A 22019-nucleotide genomic window follows, 5' to 3' on the forward strand; every position below is an offset into this window, starting at 1 on the left:
TGTTAAGACCCATCTTTTTTCAGGACTACCAACTGAATAAGAGCAGCAGGTGAAAAAGACGGCAGGATTAAATCTCTAGCGTTGCCAATCTACCTCGTCTTCCGTTCAAGTACTGGCGCGCATTTAACTTCCGGGAAGGGCCCCCTGGCGCCCACGCCCGCACCTAGGTTCCCACGCTCCCGGAGGCGGTCCCGGGCGCAGGAGCTTCGGGGCCGCGATCGCGCATGCGTGCCAGTCCCGCGCATGCGTGCCGGCCCCGCTCAGGCCCCGCGGCTCCGCGCATGCTCAGAGGCGGAGGTCGGCGGGGCCTGGGCGGGTGTCGGAGGCCGGCTCCCCCCGCCCGCCTCCGCAGCCCCGCGCTTCCCTTCCGCGGCGCGGCCGGCCGGCTTCCCGTTCCGGGCGCGCAGGCGGCGGCCGTCGGTGCTCGTTTCTGTCGCGGGCGCTGAGTCGGCTCTGGCAGCGCCTGTGCGGCGAGCATGGCATCTTGGAGGCGCGGACCCGCCCTGCGGCTGTGGGCCGCAGGTAGAGGCCGCGGGGGCGGTGCGGGCGGGCACGGGGACCGTCTCCGGGAGGGGAGAGGCCTGCGCGGTCGCCGAGATGCTTTCCCGTCCCGGGTCCCGGGTCCCGACACAGAGTGGGCGCTGTGGGGCCCTTAACCCGACGCGGCTCCGCTGGAGACGCGCGCTTTCCGACCGGCCGTCGGGGCGGTAGGGGGTTCGCGGAGCGCGGGCTCCGTCGGCTGGCGTCGAGGGCGCTCCTTCCCGGCGGGCGCGCACACCTGCTCGGCGCTGGGCTCTGAGCCTGGCCAGCTCGGAGGCATCCTCGCCCGCGCGGGCGCATCCTGGCCGGGCCCGGGGGCTGTGCGGTGTGGCCTGGGGACCGGCTGGTCCTGCTCAGTCTCGAGCTCGCCTCGTCGTCCTCCCCACGACGGGTCCACTCGCACCGTTTAGCTCCCACCGCGTGCCCGGCGCTGGTCCGTGATCAGTTGTTAGGAGTCCAACCCAATTTTGTTTCTGTCAATTTCGGGGGTGGGGGGCAATATTTTTGAATGGCATTTGAAGTTTATCGCTGAGAAGATAATTGCTTCTAGAGAAAAAGAAATATAGACAAAGTTCACGTCTACCCCAAAAGTTGAGATGGTGAAAAACAGGATGAAAGTAAAAATTTATTTAAAAAGAACTTCCGTGCTTTAGAATTACTGGCCTAGATAGAACTTGCTGTCACCACATGGTCATAAATATTTATTAAACAGGTGAACGACTTATGCTTTTGCCTAATTTGTGTCCTGGGATGGGTGAATGATGTGTGTTTTGGGAGGTTGTAAAAAACCGGAAACATTTTATAGGTGAATAAGCGTATAATGGAAGCCATAAGATGAATTAGCATGTATTTTACTGTATACATTTTGTCTTTTGTTTTCAGTTTTTCTGCTGGATCTGGCTTTCTGTAAAGGACAGGTGGAAGATCTAGATGACTCGTGAGTATACATGTTTTTAAATAGTATCTTCATTTTTTCCAGCTGTGATGTTATAGGAATACCGGTATGAGTCTAGTATTTTTTAAAATAACACTTGTTTTATTGAGCGCATAAATCTGTGGTACGTAATTTGCTAATTTTGTTTGGAGGTAGATTTTTTTTTTTTCTTTGAAGTGTAGTTGACTTACATGTTAGTTTCAAGTGCACTACATTGTGTGAATATAATCTTTTAATAGCAAACAATGGCCAATGCTTACCTAGCACCAGTTTTGCTCCAGGAGTTGCACTAAGTGCTGTATATGCACAAAACAGGATTGCACTCGGCAGTTCTATGAACAGTCATAAGAGTAAAAACGGCTAGAGTCTTCTGTTTTACCTGTATATTGTTAATCACTGCTGAGTGGGTGCTGGAGTTTGGTAACCATCCAGTAACACAGCGTGAATCCCCAGGCCTTGCTTGTCATAGGTGAGGAGTCCGGCTTCAGACCAGAATCCTGTGTGTGGCTTTTAGGCCTGAGGATGGGCAGTGACATGGCTTTTCCTGGCAGGGCTCTGAGGGGAAGCTGCTCTCCCCACACCAGACGTGGGGCACAGACAGTGCACCGAGCTCTCTGGGGTGGGGTGAGCCCTAGTCGCAGACTCAGGCCCCCAGGCCAGCTGGGCTCCTGTGTGTGCATCTGCATTCTCAGCCTGGGGGTCCCTTGTGGAGACATGCTGGTGGGGGCCTCGCCTCAGGCATTGCTTAGGGAAACCTCCTTATTGAGGGGCTTGGCTGAGACCCTTTCTGCACGTGGACTCAGTATCTCTCCTCTCCTGTCCCTTCCCTCATCCCTCCCCTCTCCGCCTGGGTCCTAGGCGAGGCAGATGCCTTTGGGGCGAGGCAGATGCCTTTGGTTCGGGCCTCCTCCCAGGTGAGATGCATCTCTCAGTGCTGAGGAGCTGGCAGCTCATTTCTGTCTGCCGGCCTGCACTGGCGCAGTGAGTGAGTCAAGTCTTGACTCTCCGTTTGGCTAGTTGTCCTCGTTCACCACCCCTGCCTGCAGCAGGGTGCTCTGATGAGCAGAGAGCCCCAGGGTCCCGCGAGGCACTCGGCAGCCTTCCTGGTGGGTATTGGGCACCCTCGTGGATTGTTACAGGCGCTTCGATTCTCAGAGAAGCCGCTGTTAACACTGAGGTGATTTTGTTAAGTTTGTGGTGCCCTGAAGGGTGTGGCACCCCAGATCTGCTCCTTTCCGAGGAGGAGAAAGCGGGAGTGAGCCGGTGCATGAGTCTGGGACCCTGACTTTCCTCAGCTGGATGCTGCTGAGCTGACAGGGCTGGCCCTCCTATGATGTGCTTCCCACGTGGTAAAGAAGCCGCCTGCCAGTGCAGGAGATGAGGTTCGATCCCTGGGTCAGGAGGATCCCCTGGAGAAGGGAATGGCAAGCCACTCCAGGATTCTTGCCTGGGAAATCTTGCAGAGGAGCCTGGCGGGATACAGTCCATGGGGTCGCAGAGAGTTGGACATGACTGAGCAGCTAAGCAACAACAGAGTCTCCTGTAAGTGAAAAGCTTGTCTGGCCCACCTTCCTAGCGTCCGCGGCTGCCCAAGCCTCCTGTGAGCTCCTGGATCTGAGGTGAGGGATCAAGGACAGTGGGCAAGGAGGCCGTTAACCGGGCCTGGGTTCTGGATTTGTGCTTTCTGCTCCTGCCTGTTGCTGGACCCCTGTGAAGATGAAGCCCTGGGATTAGGGTCGGTCCTGCCCCTGATAGGCGCTCTGTTCTGTCCATGACGCTCACCAGAATGGCCCTGTGCTGACTAAGGGACTAAGGGAAGTAGCCAACGAGCATCCTATGCTTGTCAGCTAAACACGGGGACTGAACTATTCTTCATCCCAGAGCGAGCGGATGTGCAGTGAATTGCCTCCTGGGCCCACAAGAGGGTGGCCCTTAGAAATTCAAGCACCGTCCTAGCTTGGGCTGGTGAGCAGGGGTTGCCATGGCTGAAGAGGACTGAACCGGAGTGAGAAGGCTGCCCTGCTTGTCTAACCCTGGCCGGGGCTAAACTAACTCCCCAGGGACTGATGACCATGCTGGGCCAGAGTGTCCTCAGCAGATGGAGCACCTTGGCTCCTCATCGCCCCATAGACCCTCTGGATCCTGACTGCAGATGACACTGTCTCTAGGTTGGGTCCAGCTGTCCCCGTGCCTTGCACTGACTTGGGCCGCACTGTCAGGTCCCGTGAGACCATGTTTGTTTGCTGTGTAGATTCCCCCGAGGGCACTGGATCTGATGACGCCTAGGGTTTGCAGCCCCAGCCCCACATCAGTGAACGCAGTCATGGGCGTTCCATATTAGCCTCCATATTAGCCCTGACACCTTCCTTTCCACGTGGGGCCCTGTCTGGGATTCTGTACCAGTCAGCTCCTTCGTATCGATGGGATAGGAGAGAGAGGCTGCTGCTGCTAAGTCATTTCAGTCGTGTCCGGCTCTGTGCGACCTCATAGACGGCAGCCCACCAGGCTCCACAGTCCCTGGGATTCTCCAGGCAAGAACACTGGAGTAGGTTGCCATTTCCTTCTCCAGTGCATGAAAGTAAAAAGTGAAAGTGAAGTTGCTTAGTCGTGTCCTACTCGCAGCGACCCCAGGGATTGCAGCACCAGGCTCCTCTGTCCATGGGATTTTCCAGGCAAGAGTACTGGAGTGGGGTGCCATTGCCTAGGAGAGAGGCTATTAAGCATCAAATGATGGGAGACAGTGGCCCCCGCCCTTTACCTCTGGGTGCAGAGCTGCCTGCAAAGACATCAAGAATAATGACCATTGGTTAGAGCGTTCTGGTTGAACAGTTTGCTTAAGGTGGCCATGACACTTTCTTGGGTAGCCCCACAAGATGAATATAAAATAGAACTTTTTACTGTAAACCCCTTAATGGGAAATGGGGGAACCCGCCTGAGAGTCAAGTCCCCAGATCCCACCCAGGGGCCAGGCCTGCCAGCAGACTTCCTAAGGCTCACCCCTGCCCTGCCCTGCTCTGTTCACTGTTAGGCACAGGTGTAAGTGGAGGAGAGGGGCTCCAAGCTGAAGCATTTGTTTCTACAGAGTCCCACTTGAATTTTTACTCCTAATTACTTTATCATTGCTCTTGTTTTATTAAGGTGTTAAATGGATAAGATCTAGAGGTCACTGAGTAAAATTTTGAAGTAAAACTTATTGAAAAATTTGTCCTGTGCCCTGTATTTATCAATTTGTTATCTTTACCTGCGCTATTCTGTTGTAAAGTGGAAACCTACAGTCAAGATCTGTGTTCTTGTGTTTTAGGTTTAAAGAAAATCGAAAAGATGACATTTGGCTTGTAGATGTGAGTATTTAAATTTTTTGTATAGATCGACCATCCCTTCCCTGTTTTAAATGTGACTTGCCATTCTCCTCACCCAAATGTGGTGACAGACAGTACCAGGACCAGTGTGCATAACCCACTTTGTCTTCTCAGGTAGTACTGTCAGGGTTTTTATATTAAAGGGAACCTCAGAGCCTTAGGATCTCTGGCAGGAGAGCCTGTTTTTGATGAAATTCTCACAAGGTCCACTTGTGCATGATGTCTGAGGGAGATTATGGTATGGTTTTATCACAGAATTCACTCAGTATTTCATTTCATCCAAGAGATTGAGTGTATTAGTATCACTTGGCAATCAAAGTCATATTTTCATCTTGGTAGTGAGAGAATCAGCTTTCCATCTTCTTTTCCTCGCTTTGACGTTTTGAATGTGTTTAAACCCTGTGATGTCTGGGGTGCATTTTGACATGCCTCAGTGAGAAAGTGGGGTGAGTGGCAGCGAGAGAGATGGAATGAGACGCGTAGAGCTGACGGTCACTGAAGCCAGGCAGTGAGGCGTAAAGCTCCCTGGTTTGTCTGTCTCTTTTGATATATGTTTGAATGTTTCCATAGGCTGATATTACAAGAGAGTTAAATCTTATTTCATAAAAGTACAAAACAAACAGTTTTTGTTATGCTACCTAATGGGAGGCACCTGAGTACCACCCCAACCATCTGGTGATCCTAAAGAAGGAAGAACCAGGATTTTAGTTTCATCAGCCTGACTTGTCACTGTGCCAAACTGTCTTACCAGTGATTATACTTACAGGAGCAGAGTCACCTACTGTATTGCAGTTTTTGCAATAAAAAGAAGTTGATGTTTATCGTTAACACTTAAGGGGTGTGCATGTGATATATGAAGTGTATTTGGTGGTTTAATTTTATATCTAACATGGACATACTCATTTGGGAGCAGAGATGTTTTTAATTGTAAATTATCTATTTTAAATAGACATCTGAAATAGATATCAGTGGCCATTTAAAATGACTTTAATATCAGTTAAAGTGTTGAGTTGTATCCTGGAGGTTGACATGTCTAGTTTGTGTGTGTGTTTATTGTGTAACCACTTTAAAAATTATATTTAGACTTTTGGTCTAAAATAGATTATTATCCAATCGTTTAGGGAAAAAGATTCTTTTACAGTTAAGATTGACATCCACAGTAGTAACAACATCTTCGTGGTTTTCCCTCTCTTTTTTTTCAAACAAGTTTTATGCACCATGGTGTGGCCATTGTAAAAAGCTGGAACCAATTTGGAATGAAGTCGGTCTTGAGATGAAAAGCATTGGTTCTCCAGTGAAAGTGGGAAAGATGGATGCTACTTCCTATTCCAGTAAGCAGCTATTCAGTTTATTGTTTTTCTGTTCTTGTAACGCAAGTGTTTTAATTACAGGAAGCAGTATTTAAGGTAACAGGAAGAAGAGATTTCAGACTGTGTTTTACAGGTTAGATAGGTTAACTGTTGAACGTGTGATACGTAATCTCTGTTAATCTTATACTCAATACAGATGTAGAAGCCCCTGTTCCTACTGGGAGCCCACTTGAGATAATCAGTTGCTTGAGACAACTACAGGAGATGGAGTGGTGAACTCTGGGTGTCGCTGTGAGGGTGAAGAAGGAGAGTTTGTTGTCTGAGCAGCCTGAGTGGCATGGTAGAGGAGTCCACCGGAGCTTGAAAGATGAGGCGAACTAACATACACGCAAGTGGGGATCAGGAGAGTTCTCACATTAGAGAGGGTATTACAGCGAAATTGTAGAGCTGAAGATGAGTTCAGCGATTCTGTACCGGAGACTAGAATGTCTTCAGGCAGAGGCTGGCAGACCGCAGCCCCAGACAGTCTGGCCCCCGCCCGCTTTGTGCATGGAGCTCCGCTGGACCAGAGTCACTCCTGTGTTTGCTGTTGGCTCCGTGGCTGTTTTTGTGACCCAGAGGCAGAATCAAGTATTTACAACAGAGACTGTCGCCCCACAAAGCCTAAAATGTTTATTGTCAGACCCTGTACAGGTAAAGTTTACCAATACCTGTCTTAAAGGATTTGGGAAAAGGCAAAATTAAGTTCAGAGAATATGAGGTGTCACACAGACTTGGGGAGAGCATGGCTCAGAAAGTAGATTAGATCCCACTCTGCCTGCTGCTGTTTTCCGTAGCCCAGGGAACATGTCTTAACATTTAACAAATCGCTAAACTTTGATTTCTACACCAGTAAGTGTTTAATTATGATGCATTTTGTACTGGTTGTTTTGAGATTAAAATGATACAGCACATGTACAATCCCTTGTAGTGTGTAATAAAATGTAGGTTCTTTTTTCCATTAATTAATGAAGAAAGTGGAAGTATGACATACGAAATGCGTACTTCATTTTAGGAAGTCAGCATTGTACTCTGGGTATAAATTTAGAAGAAGACAAACCTAGGTTTTAAATCCAGGTCAGTCGTCTTTCTTTTGTGGCTTTGGGGAAGTGTTAACCTCTCTGAATGTTAGTTCCCTTGTCTGTAAATGAGAGAATGATAATTCTCAAGGTTCTGAGGATTGTATTAATATTTCTTATTCAGAAACCCGGGCACAGTGGCTTGCACTTGTCAAGTGCTGAGGATAATACCAGACTTTAAGAGCCTCTCAGGTGGGACAAGGTGTTTTGGGTTCTGTCAGTTATCAGTAGAGCGCAACACACATTTTTGAGAAGGCAGATGATTTGATAAAAATGCTTTTGGCAGAAACCTGTAGGATGAAAAGAGCAGTTATAGGCAAAAAGATTATTTAAGCTGACTTTTGTATGCATCTTGATATAGGATACTGGGAGGCCAGACTTGAGTGATTGGCAGGGGAGTAAAGAGACAGTAATTCTTAATAGACATTTGCAAGGGTTAAATCACAGATGTGATATATTGGCTCTGGTATAAAGAAAAACAATTGAAAATAATAGTGTAAGAGTCTTAGCAAAACTCACACTGAACTGTATTACCATCACCAGGAAAAAAACAATTACATTTAATTCTGTGTTTTTGTGTTAGTAGCTGTTCGAACTTTGCGGTGTTTTGCTTTATTGATGCTTGGGAACATGGGGAGCTAGAGTGCAGGTGAGATATTAGAACGAGAATTGTTGAATCACACAGGTGAACTGCTGCGACTTTAGGAGAGGGTGAGATGGATGGTAAGAAGTTAGAGAGAAGATAATATGGTCGAGTTGATATTTCTTGATATCTTTTACAGTGTTTAAGAAATCACTCCTTTTAACTGTTGTGAAAGTAAATGCTTATGTCTAGGCGTGTATGTTGATTAGATGTGCATACACGTGCACTTGTCTATATAGTAATTCATTTGTTTCACTTAGTCAAAGGGTAGTCAATAAACATGAGTAAATTGTCTAGTAGTTGATGTCAGCGATGGATGCATTTTTCACCTTATAGATCAGGAAGATGTTTTTTGTGCTATGGAGAAAAATACCATCTTCCTTACAAAAAAAGAAAGTTGTTAAGTATTCAAAAACTACTGTTTAGAGATTACAAATAGATTTTTGGCATATAATTCTTACAGCTTTCTTGAATATTTCAGGGCAGCTCAAATACAGGCATTTTAGTAGAACTTGGACTCAAACAGGCGAAGAAATTGCATTTCCTTTTCAGGCTAGAGGCAGTGTTCTGCCTCTAACGGTGGAGCCCTGGAGGACTGGCAGTTTCCTACGTGTCTCTTCCATCTCCACAGGCGGCTTTGCAGATGGTCACGGCATCAGTGTTTCCCAGCGTTTAGTCTGCAGGCTACCTGTGATAGGATACCTGGGTGCTCAGTATGAATTCAGATTCCAAAGGCCCACACCTCCCCTACCAAATGAAAATCAGATTGAGTCATGAGAATCTGTATTTTTAACATGGACTTCGGGTGATTCTTGAGTTAGAGAATCACGAAGTAAAGTATAATTTTGATGGCTCGTTAAGGGATTTCAGTTTGGCATGGGATAGGATTATTCAGTGATCAAGTAGAGAAAATCTCTCAGACTATTTGAGGGTAGCTTAGTTCTCAATCATGTAATTGCAGTGATTGAAATAAACACCATCATATTCAATCCAGCAAGTCTCTGTGTATAGACTTGTTGAATGTGAGAGATTTGAACTTTCCTGATTTATCCTGCAATATGTATTTGGAATTGTATCAGATATTTCTTAATGGCGTGGTTTTAACTATTTATACAACTTCTTAGTGTTACTTGATGTATTGTATCCAGTGTAAATTCAGATGTTACTTTGGCCTTTCTTTTTCTACATATTCCTTAAAAAATGAGGACAAAAAGGTTCTCATCCAAAAGTTAAAATGTTACCATGTTACCTGTAATCACATACTCATTTCTATTATGAAACCACTGAAAATTCTACTTATTCCTCTGCCTGAGTGTGACATCATTTTTTATAAAGATCATATTTTACCTCTCTGTGGTGTATAAACTTTCAGGGGCATTTGGCCAATAAGATTGTTATTCTCATTCTGTGATTGCAGATACATTTGCAGATCAGTCGTACATTTCTAGAGTATAACCCTTCTAGTCAGTGACTGTATTTCAAGGTTGTTCTGACTTGGTCCGGTGGACATTTGGGGCCAGAAGACGTTTTAGGGGGAGAAGAGTTTCCTGTGCATTGTCGGATGTTCAGCCCCGACCTTGGCCTCTGCTCACTGGATGCTGGTAGCTCCCTTCTCCTCCCTCCCCCAGCACTGTCAGCTGAAATTCTATCAGGGATGGAAGTTAATGTTCAAAGAACCAAGTGGCTAAAGGGTGGGTGGCATCAACTCCATCTTAAAGGCAAGAAAACTGAAGTTGAGGAGATTAAGTGATGGCACGAAGTGTGGAGCTGGGATTCTCACACTGTAGCCTGTTACGAGAACCGTAACATCAGCTATACAATTCCACCACCATTTTTCTCGTTGATTGCCTATTTCATTTTCTTTATTTGATTTGTGTACAGATTTTACGCTGAGTTATGTAAGCAGTTGCTTCTGGGTATACCCTCCCTCTCCAGATCAGTGACATTTGTCTCTGTATTTTGGCACTTCTTAATTAGGTGCAGTTGAAGGTAATCAGGGCTTATGTTTGCCTGCCTTCTTAATTTGAGGTGAGGAGCATTAAGAACATATTTACTCACATAATCTATATCTTTACTCAGAAGAGGGCAATTTCAGTAACAACAGTATTCAGTTAGAATATCCTTGACCCAGAAGTATTTGCAAATGATATGACCAATAAGAGTTTAATACCAAAATATAGAAACAGCTTATATAAAAAAGCTACCTGATTAAAAAATGGGGAGAAGACCTAAATAGACTTTTCTCCAAAAAAGACATACAGATGGCTAACAGGCATGTGAAAAGATGCTTAACATCACTAATTATTAGAGAAATGCAAATCAAAGCCACAAAGGCATGTCATCTCTCATCTCTCAGAATGGCCATTATCAAAAAGTCTATAAATGACCTATGTCGGCAAGGATGTGGAGAAAAGAGTTGTGTACTGTAGGTGGGAATTAAATTGATATAGCCGCTTTGGAAAACAGTATGGAGCTTCCTTAAAAAACTAGAACTACCCTATGATCCAGCAATCCCACTCCTGGGTATATATCTTGAAAAATGAAAACTCTAATTTGAAAAGATAAATGCACCCCAATAGCAGCAGTATTTATAATACCTTAGACATGGAAACAATCCAAGTGCCCATCAACAGATGATTGCTTTAAGAAGATGTGCTATATATAGAGAGAGATACACACATACACACAGTGGAATATTTAGTCATAAAAGAGTGAAATTCTGCCATTTGCAGCAACATGAGTGGACCTAAAAAGTAATGTGCTTAGTGAAATAAGGCAGGCAAAAAATGATAAATATTGTATGCTATCACTTGTTGGTGGAGTCTGACAAATAAAACCAATGTATAGGTGAGGTGAAGTCGCTCAGTCGTGTCTGACTCTGCGACCCCGTGGACTGTAACCTACTAGGCTTCTCTGTCTGTGGGATTCTCCAGGCAAGAATACTGGAGTGGATTGCCATTTCCTTCTCCAGGGGATCTTCCCGACCCAGGGATCGAACCTGAATCTCCTGCATTGGAGGCAGATGCTTTAACCTCTTAGCCACCAGGGAAGCCCTAACCAATGTATATATTGATATCAAAATTCCATTTTGAAGGAGATCAGCCCTGGGATTTCTTTGGAAGGAATGATGCTAAAGCTGAAACTCCAGTACTTTGGCCACCTCATGCAAAGAGTTGACTCATTGGAAAAGACTCTGATGCTGGGAGGGATTGGGGGCAGGAGGAGAAGGGGACGACAGAGGATGAGATGGCTGGATGGCATCACTGACTCGATGGACTTGAATCTGAGTGAACTCCGGGAGTTGGTGATGGACAGGGAGGCCTGGCGTGCTGTGATTCATGGGGTCGCAAAGAGTGGGACGCGACTGAGCAACTGAACTAACTAAGGTTACTATATAACCTTGTTGCTTATTTACACACTGGTTTGTAGCTCTGAACTCCTATGGATGCCAGGAGGGAGAAGGAAACAGGGTGAGATAGGAACGTGGGGTTCAGAGCTACAAACCAGTGTGTAAATAAGCAACAAGGTTATATTGTACAGCACAGGGAAATACAGCCATGTTTTATAGTAACCTTAGTTAGTTCAGTCGCTCAGTCGTGTCCGACTGTTTGCGACCCCATGAATCGCAGCACGCCAGGCCTCCCTGTCCATCACCAACTCCCGGAGTTCACTCAGACGCACGTCCATTAGGTCTGTGATGCCATCCAGACATCTCATCCTCTGTCGTCCCCTTCTCCTCCTGCCCCCAATCCCTCCCAGCATCAGAGTCTTTTCCAATGAGTCAACTCTTTGCATGAGGTGGCCAAAGTACTGAGTTTAAGCTTTAGCATCATTCCTCCCAAAGAAATCCCAGGGCTGATCTCCTTCAGAATGGACTGGTTGGATCTCCTTGCAGTCCAAGGGACTCTCAAGAGTCTTCTCCAACACCACAGTTTAAAAGCATCAATTCTTCAGCACTCAGCCTTCTTCACAGTCTAACTCTCACATCCATACATGACTACAGGAAAAACCATAGCCTTGACTAGATGGACCTTAGTCGGCAGAGTAATGTCTCTGCTTTTGAATATACCATCTAGGTTGGTCATAACTTTTCTTGGATTGAGTATACTCTATAAAAACAGTGAGTCACTATACTGTAGCTAACATAATATTGAAAGCCAACTATACTTCAGTTATATATATGTATGTGTGTAACACTTGACAGAATTAAGTCCTAAGTTAGAGATAGGCACAGATAAATTATGTTATTGGTCTAAGCTCACGGGGCTATTCAGAGACAGGACTTGTATCTCCATACGTACACACCAGGTTTTTATTTTTGTCACCCCTGTCGTTTGTGTCATCTCTAATAAAAGCCATTGTTGATCACTGGTCACCTCTCTTCATGTTTAAGGGAGAAGGTCTAGAGTTGAAAAAGGAAGGAGGACAGATTTTCGGTACTATTTGTCACAAATTCACTTTGTCTTTTTGTTGTGTGTTGGTGTGGGGGAGAGAAACCAAGATTAACGATTACTAAAGTGACTGGTAAATCAGCACCCAGTTTTTTTATACCCAACTGTCATAAAAAATATTCTGGAAATAAGAGAAAATGAACAGAGGGAGTGATTATGTGAGTAAACACAGTATACTTTGCATAAATTAGGATAGTTGTATAAATATACTGTATTTTGTCTGCTGAGAATATTTTATTTCTTTTTTTCTGTCCCAGTTGCCTTAAATCTGTAAAGTAGTATAGTTTTGATTTTCTATAGTGATTACTATGCCTCTTAAAGTCGTCTAATTCTGTTTTTTTCCTTATTTTTGTTACTATTTTTTGTTTTCCTTAAAAAGATGCCATTGTAGTGACTGTATCTAATTTTAATTAATGTGGGGATTTCACAATAATCTTTGAAGTAACTGAAATTATTAATACTCTAGGTTATTGCAGAAGCAGGAACTTTTAAAACAAGTAATGATGCTTTTAGATCATAAATTATTTTTGCAATTATAGTTCATGTTTTTAAAATTAAAGTACAAAGCAGTTCTTTTAAGACTCAGAAAACACTAACGGAAGAGATGGGCCTTTTTTTGGAGAAATATGTGTCCTGTAAATGAAGTGAAATGAAGAGTGAGACTTTGTGTGGGTCTGTATATATATATATATAATTTTTTAAAAAAAAACAGCATCTTTTAAAATAAGTACTTTAGAGATAAAATTTACTCTTTTGGAATTTATTTTTTATTTTGTCATAGTATTTTTGTGTAAGTCATAAGTTGGATTATCAAGTAATTATTTTGTATGAGAATGTCATGTTTTTTCCTTTTTGTGTGTTTACATTATTTTTTAAGAGTTAAGAACAACATCTATATGGGTTTGTATATTTTTTTTAAGTAAAAGGCTCATTTATTACCTAGTTTCTCATTTTTAAAAAATTTAGAATTATTTATTCTTTTTCTTATCAAGGCATTGCTTCAGAGTTTGGAGTTCGAGGTTATCCAACAATTAAGCTGTAAGTTGAGTGTTGTATGTTTATATGTGTATTTTTATTAGTTCACTCTACTTACATTTTATTACATTAATTGAAGACTTGGGTTCAGCAGTTCTTTCTAGGTGCAGTGTGGTCCAGGGAGAGGGATCCATCTCTGCTTTTCTTTGCACTTAAGTTAATGTGTGGTTTAAGGCTAATTCACCAAATGTGTTTCGAGTTGGACTGTGAGAGGTGCTTAGCAGGACAAGGTGTACAGTTGTAAATTACAACAGGTCTTTTACCCCTCAGGTACTCGAGTGTATTTTGTTTAACTTGTGAATCCTGTCTCGTAACAAATTTTACTTTTCTATAATTAAAATAGACCTATTTCATTAGAGGTGAAAGAAAAAGAGAATAAAATTGATGGATGTTAGTTATCACCTGTAGATTTGACCACGTCTGTCACAGAGCATATACAGTAAAAAATATCTTGTGATAATTCTAAAGGCCTTGTTTTGTAATCATGGTTTTATTGAATTTTCTCATGAGTTTAATCCTGATCTCATCCTTATTTTGGTAATATGAAGCCTTGAGGAATTACTTGGAAACTTATTTTTGTAATAAAGTAAGTTATTTTTTTAATTCCTTGGGTTCTGTGTTGGCCTCCCTCCTTCTTCCCACTGTTTAAAAATGTTTGCTAAGCCTCTTAGTTACCTGTGTTCAGTTAATTATCTTCTTTATTCCTTTGGTTTAAGTATAGGTGTTCAGTTGCGCTTTCATAACTTTTAAAATTTCAGTTAGTAGGGCACAATTCATTGGCAAGATCTTAGAAGATTATTTAATTTTCTAGAAGAGGTGGTTTAAATGCATTGTTTTACTCTGTAATCTTGGTGCATTATCATGTTACTCTGTTATATTGCTTAAAATTGGTTTTATCTTTACCAAAATATTTTTAATTCCCTGTCCTTTCACTGACCTTTTAATAGAGAAGATAGTAAGACTTATGCTTTGAGTTCTTTACCATGAATGTGTGTGTTTTTCATTTATTGAAAGGCATAAATATATGCAGCTATCAAACATAGAGTGAAATATTTTCACATAATTTTAGAAAAATGTAGTTCTTTTCTTTGCATTTTGAGTTGTTGATCCCCTGAAGGCAGTTTTCAGCTGTTTTTTCCCCATGATTATGCTGCTTCTAAAACTCCATTTACTATTTTGTATGCTGTAATTTGTGTAACAATAGAGGGTGATTATCATTAAATATGAAAACAGTTAATGTAAACTTTTATCTTCTTTTCTTCTTTTAAGATTAAAAGGAGACTTAGCATATAATTATAGAGGACCACGAACAAAAGATGATATAATTGAGTTTGCTCACAGAGTGTCAGGGTAAGTTTGTATTATGACAGGTCTTTATGATATCAGTATTTGAAAATTAAATGTATTTTAATAAACTGCACTGAATATACATATTTTTAGGTTTTTAAATAAAATTTGTCTATGAGGAGAGATAGAGTTGCATAGCATATACAAAGAGCTTCTCTAGAAAAATAAAGGAGCCCATGATTTATGTTACATACTTGTTGACCTCACTCACATTTAAATTTATGTTGTGTATAGAAGAGCTTTTCCCCAGTGGATTTTTTTAATACATTTTCAAGACTTGGTTGCATCTAATGGCTTTGTGAACCTTAATTTTTATTTTATGATGGTTTCGCCTTTGTATGACCTGGTTTACATTATTTTGCTCATTGTCTAGTTTCAGTGTTAAGAGAAACCCCACAGCGTGATGTTCTGAGTAGTCTTAGGCTTTAATCCCCAGCCTGTGATACGTGAAGATGCTTTTGAGATGTAGCTAAGATTCTTTCCCTCATCTTTCACATGCTCCTGTATGCCAGCTGTGAGGTATTGTTGCACATTTTGCTTAGAATATAATGTAATTACAACCCAGAGATCTTTTTGAGTTTCAGATCTCTGAAGTTTTACTGCTAAGAAAACAAATTTTGTCTTTCCTTTTGGTTTGAATCTGGTGATTTGTTTTTTTTTTAATCTACATCTTGCTAGCATATATAGAAAGTTGGTGCAACTTCTTGAAGAGAACATTTATCAAAGTAGGTTACTTTGAAAATATAGTAGCTTATGAGTTTGGCAGGATGTAATATATTGATAGCTCTAAATATTTTTAAGTTAAATTGAAATACTAGGGTGGATTTGTTGGGTGGCATGATACTATCTAGCTTAAATTATTTGAGGAAAGACACAGAGTTAGGAATGATCTTTGAATATTAAAGTTTGCAAAGCTTTGATAAAGTATAATTTTTACTGTATCTTCTTACTGATTGTATGTTTCATTTTATTTGCTTTGTGAATAGTTTTGAGGTAACTTTATAGTATATGAGGGGATCTCTAGTAGGATTACTTTATTCCTCTATGGTTTAGATTAGTCTTTATGTTTTGGCAATTTTAAGAGGGCCTTCTGATGTAACCAGGACTGAATCTACTGCAAAGGAAATTTCAAGAATCACTTCTGTAGTTGCGTCACTTACCAGTTAATTACTCACACATGAAAATAGAGACTAGAATAGAGTGATGCAATGCATTTAAAGAACTGTGCATTTTGAAAATATGTTTGCCTTTGCAGAATACATCTTGTTCTTTTTGCAAATGTGATGGAATAAAAATCTTACAGACCACGTTTAGAAGAAGACTGCCTCTTAGCTTTCAATAATATTTCATAAGTCATATGTTTTATAGTCACCTTTGATGTAGTTCATTTCTCAGTTTATTTGGCTTTGAAATATATAATAAAACTTCTTATAGTTTTGTTTTCATAAAATTCTTATGTGCTGTCATTTTCCATTTTATTTTTCCTGAGAAGAATAACATACTTAGGAACATTTTAGATTTTAATCTTCATAGGGTGTTTTAAAACTACATAGCATTTAAATGGACAGAGTAAGACATAAATATTCTAAATATGATGTTATTAACTCCTAGAATAGTACATTTCACAGTGTGTTTGTGTGAATGATCTTTTGAAAGGGAGAAAAAAAAATCACCTCTCATGTGGATGGTTTTGTTTTTAGCTGAGGATTCTAAATGGATTATAGTCCCATCTTTGCCTATCCAAACATTGGTTAAAGTGGTATTCTCCAGAGGGAGATACTTAAAGCTTATTTTTTAAACTGGTAGATCAAATTGTAGGTACTGTGATTTAATAGTGGTCATGGGCTATAGTTTATACGATTTATGTTGATTGAATGATATACTTAAAATGCAATTCATACAGTAATAAAAGTTTGTGACGTTAGACATGATGGGCTGACATAAATAGAAATAAAGTATGTACTAGTGTTAGTTCAAGTACAAGGTTTTTTTCATTTGTTCTGTTTTCAAACAGGGCTCTAATTCGGCCGCTTCCAAGTCAGCAAATGTTTGAACATATGCAGAAGAGACATCGTGTATTTTTTGTATATATAGGTGGAGAGTCACCTCTGAAGGTATCAAATGATTTTATTTTTTAATCCGTAAGAACAGATGTATTATAATTTAATTTTCTGTATAATGAAGACTTTCATGAAAAATTCAGGACTTATTTCACCCTTATTAGGAATACTTTAGTTCAATCTAAGTGTTTTTATAATAAAAGCACTTTGTCATATACCCTCTATAGTCTTTGCCTTCATGAAACAATTGAGTAAAATGGGTGGATGTTGCCTACCTTAGTCTTTCTTCTGTTCTTGACCTGTTTATTTAAATTCTGTATCGCTTTTCAGCATTTTGAGACTTGGAGACTGCAACACGCAGTTGAGGCAAAAGCTCACTGTTTTAAGATTATTGTGTACATGTATGTGTATTTTTTGCATGTGTGGACATGCACTTCTCTCTTCACTAGCAAATTAAATTAATAAATATAATATGAGCTTGTTTTATTTAATGAATGTTATTTGAAGGTGTATAAAAGCACTTAGTTATAATGGTTTTTTGCCTAAGAAACAGTTTATTTATGTTTAATCTTTCCACGTGAGAGGATTTAAGATAGCAAATTGTCATGATCTGTTAATACTTAGCAATGATACTACTTGCTCTGAATGTTTAATGAGGAGTGAATTTTGATCTTGGTTACTATTTAAAAGTCACCTTTTTTCTGTTTGTATCTTCACAGGAGAAATACATTGATGCTGCTTCAGAATTAATTGTATATACATACTTCTTTTCTGCCTCAGAAGAAGTTGTCCCTGCGGTAATATTTAAAGTTGAATTTTAAGTAATGTGTTAATATGTATATTCAACAACTGTTTATTGTCCTTTAATCGTTGTGGCATGCAGAATTATTGATGACAACCAAAGTCATCAGGACCCTCATACAGTAGAGGTTATGTTCTTGTGGATGGGGAAGTGGATTAAATTTTAGTATTGTAGATGAGTCTTTCTTTGCTTGGGTCCTCAGGAAACAAAGCTATAAACAAGATATCATAACTGCTTTTTTTAAAAAAAAATAATTAAGCAGCAGTGTAGTCATTTAGAGTCTTGCCTGGTGGCTCAGATGGTAAAGTGTCTGCCTGCAATGCGGGAGACCCGGGTTCGATCCCTGGGTTGGGAAGATCTGGAGAAGGAAATGGCAACCCACTCCAGTACTCTTGCCTGGAGAATCCCACGGACGGAGGAGCGGATGGCTGCTCTTGATTGGTTGATCAAGAAGTTTCTGTCTGAGGAGAAAATATATTTGAACTGGGACTTACGGGATGTGAAGGAGCCACACACAGGTCTGTGGCCAAAGTAAACCAGAAACAAGGACCAGAGGATACAAATGCTCTAGATGAGACCCTGCCCGGCATAGTGGAGTGACAGCAGTCGCTGCTGTGGCTGTACTGCAGTGAGAAAGGAGACGAGAGGTAGGCAGAGGCCAGTGGAGGCCTTGTAGGTCATGGCCATGCATGTGAAGGGCTAGGGAAGGACTTGGTCTCAAGTTCGTTTTGAGGACATACCTCTGCTAAGTGCAAAAAGAACTGGATCAGGATGAGACTCAGTCAGGAAGATCACTTGAGCTCTTGAAACAATCTAGGATTTAGGTTTGAAAGGTAGTAAAAGAATTAGGGAGAAGGGAAAGAATTATGTTTGGAGATGGAATTGTTTGAGTTTGCCCTAGAGGGAAAAAGATGAATAAGAAGTCATTATACGTGTTCTCTTGGTTGCAATTCACTTTGATTGAGAAATAAGTTGTTTAGGTTCAAACATGAAAAAACTCTAGCCGTGACTTTGAATTGTTCAATTGCAAAATAAAGATGTGCTTTAGTAATTAAATAAAAGGATGACTCTAGGTTTTTGGTTTGAACAACTGGGTAGGTAGATGGTGGTGTTACTTATGAGCTTGGGAATACTGGGGGAGTATGGGAGGAATGATCGAGTTTTGAAAGTTTATTTTAAGTTGACATATTAAGCATCCAGGTACAAACATCAAATAAATTGTTGGATATAAGGGTTGGGAGTTAAGTCATAGCTGCATAAATAATAAAATAAACTTCTCAAACGTGGAGTGCAAATTTGGAGGGTGGTGGGTAAAAGGTCCCAGGTCCGAAAGACAGCAGAGAATAATGAGAAAAACTCAACAGTGAAATAGGAAAACAAGGTGAAAGGGAAGCCAGGATGCAAGGTGTGTAAGAGAAGAGTGGCCAGTTGTGCAAGATGCTTGTGAAACACCAAGATGAGGAGAGGGAGGAACTGTGGTGTTTGTTACCTTGGAGGTTGTTGGTGGTTTTAAGAGAAACGGTTTCAGAGGAGTAATGGGGACAGGTGCCTCACTGGTGTGTGATTTCAGGGAATGGCTCACTCAGGTATGCCCTTGGAAGGGAGGGGCGCGGGATGTTCTGAAATGCTCCGAGAGCATCGTGGATGGGTGACTAGCATCGTGCTTGATGGCAGAGCCTCTCCTGAGAGCTTTACTGCTGCCCTTCAGTGGCTGTCTTCATGGTGCTGTGGCATTTTTTAATGCATTGGAACCAGATCATGCTGCATCACCTGAGACATACCTCCCTCCCTTTTAATCTGTCCAGGACAGCTGTCCTTCCTATTATTATTTTTATTGTAATAGTCATCTACTGATTTTGTTCATTGTTAGGTTCAGCATTACCACACTCACATAGTAATACTCTGTGGCTTACCCAAGTTACATCTTTCCTGCTCTGATGCTGATTTCTCTGCTATAATTTTTCTCTTTTGAAATTAGTACAACACAGCTCCCCTGGTAGCTCAGTGGGTAGAGAATCTGCTTGCCATGCAGGAGACCTGGGTTCGATCCCCGGGTTGGGAAGATCCGCTGGAGGAGGGCATGGCAACCCACTCCAGTATTCTTGCCTGGAGAATCCCCATGGACAGAGGAGCCTGGTGGGCTGCAGTCCATGGGGTCGCAGAGTCAGACAGGACTAAGCACAGCACAGAGCTAAGAAGCAGGCACCCACTGAATGAATTTTTTCTTATTTATTGCCATTATGACTTCTCATTCATGAACCAGGTTACTGTCTAAGCCCACTCTCGCTTCTCCCATATGTTAGCATCTCTTACTCTCCGGTGAGGTGGTGATGCATCCTGGATGCACAGGAAGCCGACTCACAGGTGCAGTGATGGAGTCTTTGTCACACAGCCTGGGAGCTGGGGCGGGGGACGGGCCTGTGCTGCCCCTACCTCTGCCCCAGCTCCTCTGCCATTTCAGCGTGCCGCCTGGACCCCACTTCTTGTGATATCTTTGTCTGTTAGCACCTCTAAGAATATTCCATGGTTCCTCCATAGCAGACAGGGCAGGTACCAGGGGCTGGATCAAGAGGTAACAAGTCTAGTCACTGGATGAGTTTGAGATTGACTGTGTTCTTTTTAACCATTTGTAACTTTTTTGTTAGCATTGTGAGTTTTCCCCCAAGTATCTTTCAAATGCTTTTAAAACTCATGGTGATCAACTGAAATTTTTAACTGTCAAGCTCATTTACTCTTCTGGTCTATGCAGTATGTGACCCTGAAAGAGATGCCTGCCGTGCTTGTTTTCAAAGATGAAACCTACTTTGTTTATGATGGTAAGTGCCAGCATTTTAACTGATGTAAAACAAAACAGCTTATAATTAAAATGCCGTGTCTGTTACATGCCTTAGAGGTTGATGTCAGATGCACCTACTGTTTACAAAACCCATTAGTTCAGTGACTGCTGGGTTTTTCTTACCCTTCAGCTTCATGTTTTCCACTCAGTGGTCTTTCATTCTGAGTTTCCTTACAATAAATTTATTTTTCTTTTTTTTTAAATCAGATCATTTGCCTTCTTTATAAATGAGCCCTATGCAGTTTCTCTACATTACTTTAAAATGTGCAGAATTCATTATAAAAGGGTCTGACATTTGAGACACACAAAGAAGTGGAAGAAATAAGCCATCCTTCCACAGTGAAGCCTGCTTATCCTGCCTTTTCATTGTTGTTGATAATGTCAGGAGCATGGAGATGAAGCTCAGGGGGAGTGGTATATTTCTTAATGAGTTTGTTTTATCACTTTCGTGTATAATCTTTAGAAAATTTGACCTGGAGTGGAGATTGTGGCTCAGTATCCAACTTCTGGCTTTATGTGTACTCTCCTAAGCCATCAATCTGAATCCATAAATACTTTCAGGTTTGCACTCTGTTACTTATTTTATAGGTGTGATAACTTGAAAATGTTCTGTTTAGCAAGTGACCAAAAAAGCACATCTTTGAAGAAGTCAATAAAATCCAGTCTTCCTACATATCCAATCCAGTCTTCTATCAGCCGCTGTTTCATGCAGTTGTGATCATTTTTTCAGACTTATATTTCTAATCAGGACATAATTCTCTTGGATATTATATTTCCTGTCAGAGGAAGGATATGATATTAGAAAAGGGCTAAAATACTGTGTTTGACATTATATGTGATTTTGTTTTACTTAAGAAAAAGGATGTCATAAAATACAGAAGAGCAAAGAAATTAGAGTAGAATATTGTCCATAAGCACATCGTCCAAGGATAATAATCAGCCCAGGAAAACGATTTAGTAGGAGTATATATAGATGCCTTCATGGTATCATTCTGTGAGTTTTCTTACATACTTCGTTTTTTGCAGTATTATAGTCATGTTGTATTATTTTGTCACCTGCTTTACCCCTTAATTATTGTAATTTTAAAAAATCTATAAATGGCCTTCCTCAATGTGTACTGTAATGATTTAAATTACTTCTTGTTTAGGGTATTTCAGTTATTTCCTGTATTTTTATTTATTTATCTTTTGCTGTGTTAATGATGTGGTAATGATGAATTGTTTTGTGTATTAATCCTTTTTTTTACATTTGATTGTTTGCTTCAAATAGCTTTCTAAAAATGAAGTTTATGAATTTAAGATTATGGTCCTGTGTCAGGCATCTTATAAATATTGCTAGCTTAAACATTGTAAACATTTTAATGTCATGTTCACACTCTAATTTATTAACTTTGTTTTAAAGAGTATGAAGATGGTGATCTGTCATCTTGGATCAACAGGGAGAGGTTTCAGAATTACCTTACGATGGACGGCTTCCTCTTGTATGAACTTGGAGACACTGGTAACAGCATATGTACAACTCTCCATCACTCTACAAAGCTTTTCCTTAACTGATACATAAATCTGTAGGAGATGAGTTTTTAA

At 41.3% G+C, this 22019-nt stretch overlaps 1 protein-coding gene across 1 annotated transcript in view; it reads left to right on the top strand.

Moving 5' to 3' along the window:
• Positions 359-22019, top strand: part of TMX3 (thioredoxin related transmembrane protein 3) — a 38086-nt gene continuing 16425 nt past the window's right edge. The window contains exons 1-10 of the mRNA XM_018039694.1: positions 359-522; positions 1423-1477; positions 4776-4815; positions 6041-6164; positions 13348-13393; positions 14660-14740; positions 16752-16851; positions 17517-17594; positions 20349-20415; positions 21838-21936. Of these exons, the coding sequence (XP_017895183.1) occupies positions 477-522; positions 1423-1477; positions 4776-4815; positions 6041-6164; positions 13348-13393; positions 14660-14740; positions 16752-16851; positions 17517-17594; positions 20349-20415; positions 21838-21936 (736 nt within the window). The 5' untranslated portion in view covers positions 359-476. The remainder of the gene's footprint in view (positions 523-1422; positions 1478-4775; positions 4816-6040; positions 6165-13347; positions 13394-14659; positions 14741-16751; positions 16852-17516; positions 17595-20348; positions 20416-21837; positions 21937-22019) is intronic.

Source organism: Capra hircus, chromosome 24 (genome assembly GCF_001704415.2).
Source record: "Capra hircus breed San Clemente chromosome 24, ASM170441v1, whole genome shotgun sequence".
Taxonomy (NCBI): Eukaryota; Metazoa; Chordata; class Mammalia; order Artiodactyla; family Bovidae; genus Capra; species Capra hircus.